Genomic DNA, 8,785 nt, shown 5'->3' on the forward strand with positions numbered 1-8,785 from the left:
CGACAACAAAAACACACAAAATAAGAGAATACAATTGAACACAAAATTACACCAAAAATGCACAAAATGACACCAAAAACACACAAAAGGAAGCATTAAATACTGTTTCATTCCACTTATTGACACAATTAGATTTTTTAAAATGTGTTATCACTCCTTCATTCCATCATTATGCTCTATAGTTGTTTTTTCACAGAATTCTGTGTAGAAGTTAGAGGAAGGGGGTACTTGAGCCAAAAAAGTTGGTTTAGACCATAATTTATCGTGTTAGATTCGTATCCACAGGAATAAAAATCCACAAACTCAACTGTGATTCGTGCGCATGCTAATTTACGTGTGCACACAAAACATTTGCAGTAACTTTAACCCATAGAATTTGCAATAGTTCTGCTTTGTTTTTGTTTGTTTTTTTTGTTATTTGACAAATCTTTTCCATAAGCCCGTCTCAGTAAAGCCAGGTCAGTGCAACTAGTTTTAAAGATGTGAGCTGGACCTTCTTCAGAATCAGAATCAGAATCAGAATCAACTTTATTGGCCAAGGGTGAATGAATACACACGAGGAATTTCTTTTGGTGACCTGTGCTCTCTCAGGTAGTGTAACTTTAAATAATAACAATCAACTAGAATAAAGAAAAATAAATAAAATAAATAAAAATAAATAAAAAAAGAAGTATAGACATAAATATAAGAGTAGTTAGACTAATATGTGCAAACTAAATAAAAATAACAAGATAATAATAATAGTAGTAATAATAATAATAATAATAATAATAATAATAATAATGAAATAAAATAAAAATACAATAATAATAATAATAATAAGATAATAGTGCAGTAGTGCATTGATGAGTAGTGCAGGTGAACATTTAAATGAAAAAATTATGTCCATGAACATTTCGCAGTGACAGGTTGTTCCAGGGTTGTTATGTTTAGTTCCAGGTTATTTCACAGTAACAGAAACAGGTCTGACACTCTATGACTGTTTAGAGTTGATCAGAATGACAGCCTGGGGGAATAAACTGTTTTTATGGCGGGTAGTTTTGGCGTACAGTGATCTGTAGCGTCTGCCGGAGGGGAGGAGTTTAAACAGATTGTGTGCAGGGTGTTTAAACTCTGCACGCAATCTAGTGGCAGATGCAAGTCTCACACTATCTGTGTTAACTTTGACTGTAAACTACAATGAAAAACTAGTTTTAGTTTATTTTCAGTTGATTAAGCTTTACATTGTTGTCAATTTATTAATAGTTTTTTGTTAAGTTAGTGTTGGTTTGCTTTTAAGCAGCAGTTATTTTTCACAGGAACAACTTTTAGATGCTTAAGCAACAATTGTGTAAAGAACAGGAATAAAAAGACAGTGATGTTGACCCAATATTACAACCATTTTTACACAAACTTTAATTTAGCATGCATTTGTTCTCAGTGTTTCAGAGGTGGTGAAGATGGTTACAAAGGCAGACATTCCTAAACACACAAAGGTGCTTGATCTCATTCCGTCGTTCACTGAAGACGAAGACTGTGAAAGTGTCCCGACCATCAGATACCTGCTTATGTGATACTCTCACACTGTTTAGCTGTACTGTAGAAAAGTACAAGCAACTGTGATTTTTCATTGCCAATCTGACTTCTCTAAAATCACCTTTTACATCCACATCCTTCATTGTTGCCATTGAAGCCTTTAAATAATATCTGCCAACAACTGTTTTAAATCATAATACTGTTGCCTACACATTATTTTTGATTTGTGTTGTTTTTGAGTGTGCTAACAATCACCCCAAGATCATTCCTCTTTAACTGCCCAGTAACTGATTATCAAAACGTTGTATCTGACGGTATGCACACGTTCTTGTTTGTATACTTTAACAACAAAATGTTCATATGCTGCCTGAAAAACAAGAAACAATATGTGTCAAAAATAAATGTGCATCGTTACATGTCTTACTCAGGTTTAAGCTTATGTTGTACTTGTGAGCTTGGTTTGCTAATTTTGTTCTGTGAAGATTAAAGTGATTCAATTCTACAGTAATGCATCCTTGTTTTTACCTTTTTTTTTTTTTTTGGCCTTTGTCTGCACATGCTGTCAAAGGTCAACAGAGGGGCCGGGCCCCCACCCGGAGGCCCGAATGTGTGAGCCTATCCACCACCCTGTTATTGGTGTCCGTTCCCCCAATGGAGAGGCACTTCTCTATCCCCTATGAATGTGTGTGTTTAGTGAATGTATGAGGTGCAAGAAAGGGGATCCAACCTTTGTGTATATTTGTGTATGTGGTGCAATAGCTCCGGAGGGTGGAGGTGGTGGTCGTACCCTCCGGGGGGTGGTGTGTTGAGGTGTGATTAAAATTGGAGGGATTGGTAGGACATCTTGAGGTGGGAGTGCCGCCCCTGCGCCACTACTTGGTAGCGCAGGCGGTGGCCCCCTCCACCCCCAGCTAGCCCCCTAAAGTTTGGGTATGGGCGTGTGGTGCACCAAGTGAGTGAGCCAGACCAGCTGGGAGTGAAGTGAAGTGTCCATGTAGGGGGCCTGCCTGGTGTGAGCCTGGCCCGTCCACATGGTGGGCCACAGGAGAGGGTAGATAGCGCAGACAGGCACGTGGCACCGCGGGCCCCAGCAGCACAACCAGAGACCCACCCCGCGGCACCCTCCGAACCATACCCCCACCCCCCAGGCGCAGCCGGGCAGCAGCCACATCCTCCAGCAGGTCCAGGGGGTGACCCCCGCCGCAACAAGGAGCGGGCGAGCAGGAGAGAAGCCCGCACCAGGGCCAGCACGGCGCCACAATACAACGCCCTCCACAGGGAGGCGGCCCCGGCACCCCTGACAAAAGAGGACGCCATCAACCTCCCCTGTTCTTACTAACAGGTGTTATAGTAGATAACAGGGTTGGGGTCAATTACAATTACGTTTTCAATTATTCATGTTCAATTACAATTTCATTATGATTAGGATAACCAGCATTTTTTCAGTCAAATTACAAACAAATTACAATGATTATTTTTCCTCTGAAAGTCAATTACAATTATGTTCTCAATTACTTAAGTTCAATTACAATTTTACTAACTTTTATTCATATAGTATTGTGATGATTGTATGCAGTTTTTAATGTGTGTATGATGTCATAACATCTTTAAATTTATATTTTAGTGCAGACTATAATATCTAATGTAAAAGCCCAACTAGGGAGTTGGAATTTAGGAATAGCTATAAACTACAAATAATCAGTTATATCACAGTCTTATTACTCTTTAATATCGTACTGTCCCTATTATAAAAAAATATATATTTTATATGCAAACTCTAACCCACTAACCCTTACCACTTGTATGGGTGGGAAGATTCACTCACAGGTAGTGGAAAACTTGACATGAAACATATTTTAATATTTTTTTTAACTACATACGTGTAAGCCTGTTTTGCGTTTAATTAAATTGCAATCGTCAGTTTTTTTATTGAATTTCAATGGTAATTACAACTACAAGGTCAACTAGAATATTTGCATTAAGAAAATGCAAGTGAGGATGCATGTGATGGCCCACATCGCACTGCATTACCTTAGCATTAGCATTCGCTTAGCATTAGCTTAATGCTATCATTAACATTAGCATTATTCTAGTGTTAGCATTAGCCTAGCAATAACATTAACCTGGCATTAGTGCTGACCTAGCATTAGCATTAACCTAGCATTAGCATTAACCTAACATTAGTATTAGTCCAGCATTCGCCTAGCAATAGCACTAACATAGCATTAGCTGAACACTAGTAATATGGTTGAAAAAGTAAAAATAGGTTGAAAAAGTGGAAAAATTATGAATAAGCTAAAATTTCTAATCGAAATGAGCGGGAAATAAAAAATGTAATGAGTCAAAAAGTTTAAAAGTTACAAATTATAAAAAGAAATACAAGAATAACTCTCAGGAACTTCCTGAATATTTTGATAGCTTAGTTGTCAAAATCGTACAAACGGTGTAGGAGAAGTTTACGCAGAGAAAAACAATAGTGAGGATGCCTACTTAACGCAATTACAATCAAATTACAATTACAACAGCGACAGAATTTTTAAATTACAATTATAATTATGCCATAATTGTAATTAATTATCAATTACGCAATTACAAATATAATTTGTAAAAAAAAATAAAATAAAAAAAAAAATATATATATAATTTACCCCAACCCTAGTAGATAATAGAATGTCCTCAGTCATTTAATATTGAAATGTATTCAACCCAGTGACAAATGATAATGGCCTTTTTATTCGTAATCTTTTATTAACAAAGCAGCATTTAGCACTGCCTAAAATATGGCAGGAGTCAGACACATTGACATTAAATACAGAAAAACACTAAAGAAGCATCAATACAATAGCCATGATTTGAAGGAATGTGTCTTAAAGCCAGCAAACAGATGCTCTGCTATTCAGATATATCCATTGATATCATTACAAATGATGGGCTGTCTGCTGCCTGTCTTCATGAGAGCAGTAAACTGAGAGAAGTCAGTGTCCAGCTGGTTCAGCCCAGTGTGGGACTGATGAAAGAAGGGTTTGAAAGCCTGGTTTCCCACAGGACACGACATGCGTTTTGTAGCCTCGGCCCTCCTGCTGACCCTGGATGAGTCTGCTGGCTTTTGCCTCAGCGCCACACCTTTGGACTTCCCTGCGAGTCTCCGTCGCATGTTCCCTAAGATGTCTTTGGCAAGACGCCGACCTCCACTTTGTTTAAGTTCTGCTGGTTCGGGACAGTCTGGGAGGTCCATCCAGTTCTTTATTAGATCAGCAAAACTGTTGTCCCCCAGAACTAGGGGTTGCCTGTTCCTGCCGCGGCTCAGCAGCAACGTCGTCCAGTCCTCCGGATCGCACGCCTCAAATGAAGTCCATCGCTCCAAACAAGCATCAGAGGTGGATTTGGGCCGAATGTGCTCCATTGGTCCTCTGTTAGTGCGAAGGCAGGCCGAAGAAGAGACTCGTACGTTCCTGCTTCTTCTCAGCACCACACCTTCATCCTGCCAAGAAGCCTCAGAATAACCCGAGTCAAAGTCCACACTCTTCTCACTGCTGGGGGAGTCTTGGGCGAGACGTTCACGTTTCTGTTGTTCCTCCTCGTCTTCTTCCAATGGGCTGGCCAGGCAGCAAGCAGAGTCGTAGGCACTGGTTTCACTGGCATCAGAGGAGCGACTAGTGAGGCGCTCCTGACGTGCTTTCTGTTTGCAAAGCCGTGTCACAGAGAAAGTTTGACCTTGAACACATGGTTCGCTTAGTGGCCGTGGCCTCCTGAGCTGCTTCAAGTCCTGCATGGATCTCATCATGTAGTCCATGTGGTCACGTAGGCAGTCAGAGGAGTCACCTAAACATCGCTAGAAAACAGAAAGAGACCAGTTCTTCTTAGCAGGGAAGAGGCTCAGAATGTAGGCTACCAATGGTCTATAGCAGGGGTCACCAACATGTTGGACCATGTGACCTCAGGAGCTCTAGTCACCAATGAGCTCCATCTAAAATCTCATTTCCTTTCCAGGATTCAAAATCACAAAGATAAACTCATGATAGATATGCTTAGTGCTTAGTAAAGTTAAATACTGCTGATAAAGTTTTAGTATTTCATTTATTTATTTTCACTGAAACATTGTGACAAAAGTTTTTAAGTGTTGCAGGTCTGGTGTATAGTCCCTGGTATGTTATATAATATAATATGAAGATATATTTTTAAAAAACGCAAGGTGGATTTTCTATAAAATGTAATTAAAATGAAACAATTACATAAATTAGAGGAAATACTTGTAATATGGCTTTATTTATTCAGACAACTGTTTTTTCAAGAAATTTACTTTGATCTCCTGACATGTTTCGACTGTCAACTGCCAGTCATCTTCAGAGGAGTCTGCTGATTGCTTTGACGTTTCCTTGATTTCCTCGTAATAATTCCAGCAAGTTTATTTTGTCTTCTTTTTGAATACTATGGTAAGGTTTCATTTATTCCGACAACTGTTTTTTCAAGAAATGTACTTTGATCTCCTGAGATGTTTTGACTGTCAACTGCCAGTCTTTTTCAGAGGCATTTGCTGATCACTTTGATGTGAAAAACAGTCGTCCGAATAACTGAAACCTAAACATTGTTCAAAAATAAGACAAAAGCAACTTTGCTGGAATTGTTTCCTACCTTTTGAAGTTTCTTCTAGCCTTCCTCATTACCTTCTAGTTAAAGTGAAACCATGAAAATGTAGAATTCAAGTAGTTATTTTCTAACTGGTGGCCCTTCGGACTGTGCAGTACCTATGAAGTAGCTCACAGTTTCAGAAAGGTTGGTGACCCCTGATCTATCATTTCTGCACCTCTGTTAAAAGAACATTAGCAACGAGAAACTATAGAGTTATGTTTTGCAGCTGAGCAGAGATGATTTTTCAGGCTGCTTTCCAAAGGGACACGTCTTGCCCTGGACTTTCTCCCTGAGGTTTGAATGATTCCTTGTGTTTTTTCCCACAACTAAGCCAAAAAGATTTTTCCCAGCTGAGATCACTGCGCGACGGTCAAACTGTATTCCAAGCAGAAGAATTCCTGACTAACCTCAGAGCAGTTTTATAAAGACCTTAGACAGTATTGGACTTTTTAAAAGGAAAAACTAACATTTCCCTGCCTACGAAGGTTCGAGGGGAAGTTTGAACAAAGTAGAGCATCTGGATGAGGTGCACAGGCTCACGTATTATCCAACTCCTGGAGTCTACACTACAGGATGTTGACTGGTGTGTGAATCTAAGTGTGATAAAGAGCAGGAAATGACCTTACACTTTTTTTTTTTTTTAACTTACACAACACACCTCAATTCATTATGAATCATACACAACGATAGAGAGGAGGAGGAATAAAAACAAGACAACACTGACTACAGATGAGAATACACAAAAAAGGACTGTTCAGAACAACTCAAGAATGTTTGACCAGAGAGACATGTAAACCCATGTAAATTTGCGATGGTAAAACAGGGGACGGGACCCAGATAAGCAAACTGCTTCTCTCGTCTCCTTTTTCGGCATGTACAAAAAAAAAAAAAAATGTAAAAAAAAAAAAAAGTGAATGTAACCATGTCGGAAATAAACTGAATAAATGAATAAAATAAAAATAAAAAAATACTGTACTCTAAATAATGTCAAATAATAAATGATAATATTAATAAATGAACCTGCATGGTTATCAGTGGGACTGTTGAGTGCAGAAGCTGCTTCACAGTGTGTTGTGTTTTGATAATAGTTAGTCGACCAAGCGTGCTCTGCTGGTGTTTGGCTCACAGTGGTGAGGATGATGATGTTATCACAGCTGTGAGCGCTGAACCATTTGGGCCCCAGTAGGGACACTTTTATCTGACATACAGGGACTCCCCCCAGGGGGGCTCAGTGGCCAGTCTGTCACTTTTTAAAACACACTGTTCTCCTTGGCTTCTTCCACACAATGTGCTGAGGTAGTTGAGCTGAATGTATGTATGTGCCAGGAAGAATTGGGCTTTAATTAGCTGTGATCACAACAATACAGCAGGTTGACTAAATAAAGCAACAAACTCCATAATAATAGCAATAATAATGAGAATAACTTTTTTATAAATAATTCAACTTTTTTAAATAATGAATTAAAATCATTGTCAAAGCACTTTACATTTAGTAATCTCTAAGTGCTACAGAGACAAGGGCAGAGCAAAAAATTATATTTCAACAGATAAAAGCAATAATGGTGAATAAGATCAATAAAACCTAATTTAGCAGAAAGCTTTTGTAAAAAGACAAGTTTGTAGCCCTTGTTTAAAAACATGAATATAAGTGTTGCTACTGTAAGATGCGTGCATTTATTATTAGGGTTTGACTCCGTTTTTCCTTTTCCTGGTCATATCATGCAAACAAAATCATTAAAGTGCAAAAAAAAAAAAAAAAAAATAATTACCATTTCTTTTGGGAAAATGTGAGTTCAGTGAAGTGCAGTTTCCTCCTGAAAGAAAAAAAAAAAAACAAGCAGAACATGCTTTAAAAAATCAGTGAGAATTACTTTTTTGTAAAACAAAAAAAAAAACATACTGCTGTTGAAAATTGCAGACACTCACCAATATCGGTTTCAAACGTTCTCTCAGCACAATGTACAGTGTTCGAGTCCCATCCAGCTGCTCACCAGTCACTCCTCTGCTCCACAGGAGCGTCTGTCTGCGGACTTAAGCGATGCTGAGCTTTTTTTCGGGCTCCAATCAGAGCAGAGTGTCACACCAACAGCCAATCACAGGCCTTCTGAAATTGGAAACCTCACACATGTTTCAACAGCTCCAAATGTACGTGAACGCATCATAGGAGATGCTGGGAATCCGCATCTGGATAGAATAGTCATAAGGAATTTCCCATTATTCAATTTATGGAAACAATGGTTGGTCAGAAATGCTTTATTCTTTACTCATGTGTAATATTTGTCATTATGCTAACATTGTACTATTTTAAATATATGTATTTGCCAAGAAAGTTTGTTGGTTTTTTTTTTTGTAAAAATGGGTTGATTATTATTATAAGTAAATGTACGGTGGCTGAGAAGAGCAAAATATGTTCGAATGTCACAACAAATATACCTTTTTGAGCAAAACACTTACAAATGCCACAACAAATTTACCATTTGGAAAATAAAAATACAGAATTATCTAAAAAAAAGAAAAAGAAAGTGTTTTCAAAAGTTATTATTATTGGTTGGATTTTAGCATTTTATGTGGAGCTAGTCTTCGTGAATGTTTTAATTATGAAGGTCTGCAGCAGGCATTTAAGTCAAGAAACCATTTATTT

General features: G+C 38.2%; 2 protein-coding genes across 2 annotated transcripts in view; one reads left to right on the plus strand and one right to left on the minus strand.

Moving 5' to 3' along the window:
* uba7 (ubiquitin-like modifier activating enzyme 7) overlaps nt 1-1,879 on the plus strand; it is a 48,590-nt gene extending 46,711 nt beyond the window's left edge. The window contains exon 24 of the mRNA XM_028447816.1: nt 1,421-1,879. Within this exon, the coding sequence (XP_028303617.1) occupies nt 1,421-1,553 (133 nt within the window). The 3' untranslated portion in view covers nt 1,554-1,879. The remainder of the gene's footprint in view (nt 1-1,420) is intronic.
* Nucleotides 1,880-4,230: 2,351 nt separating this feature from the next.
* On the minus strand, nt 4,231-8,155 carry inka1b (inka box actin regulator 1b). Its single transcript, XM_028447247.1, has 3 exons — nt 8,071-8,155; nt 7,914-7,958; nt 4,231-5,347 (listed from the first exon to the last, which is right to left on the minus strand). Exons 2-3 carry the CDS (start codon nt 7,914-7,916, stop codon nt 4,412-4,414), a joined length of 939 nt encoding a protein of 312 aa, XP_028303048.1. The 5' UTR covers nt 7,917-7,958; nt 8,071-8,155; the 3' UTR covers nt 4,231-4,411.
* Between the last annotated feature and the right edge of the window lie 630 nt (nt 8,156-8,785).

This window comes from Gouania willdenowi, chromosome 5 (genome assembly GCF_900634775.1).
Source record: "Gouania willdenowi chromosome 5, fGouWil2.1, whole genome shotgun sequence".
Taxonomy (NCBI): Eukaryota; Metazoa; Chordata; class Actinopteri; order Blenniiformes; family Gobiesocidae; genus Gouania; species Gouania willdenowi.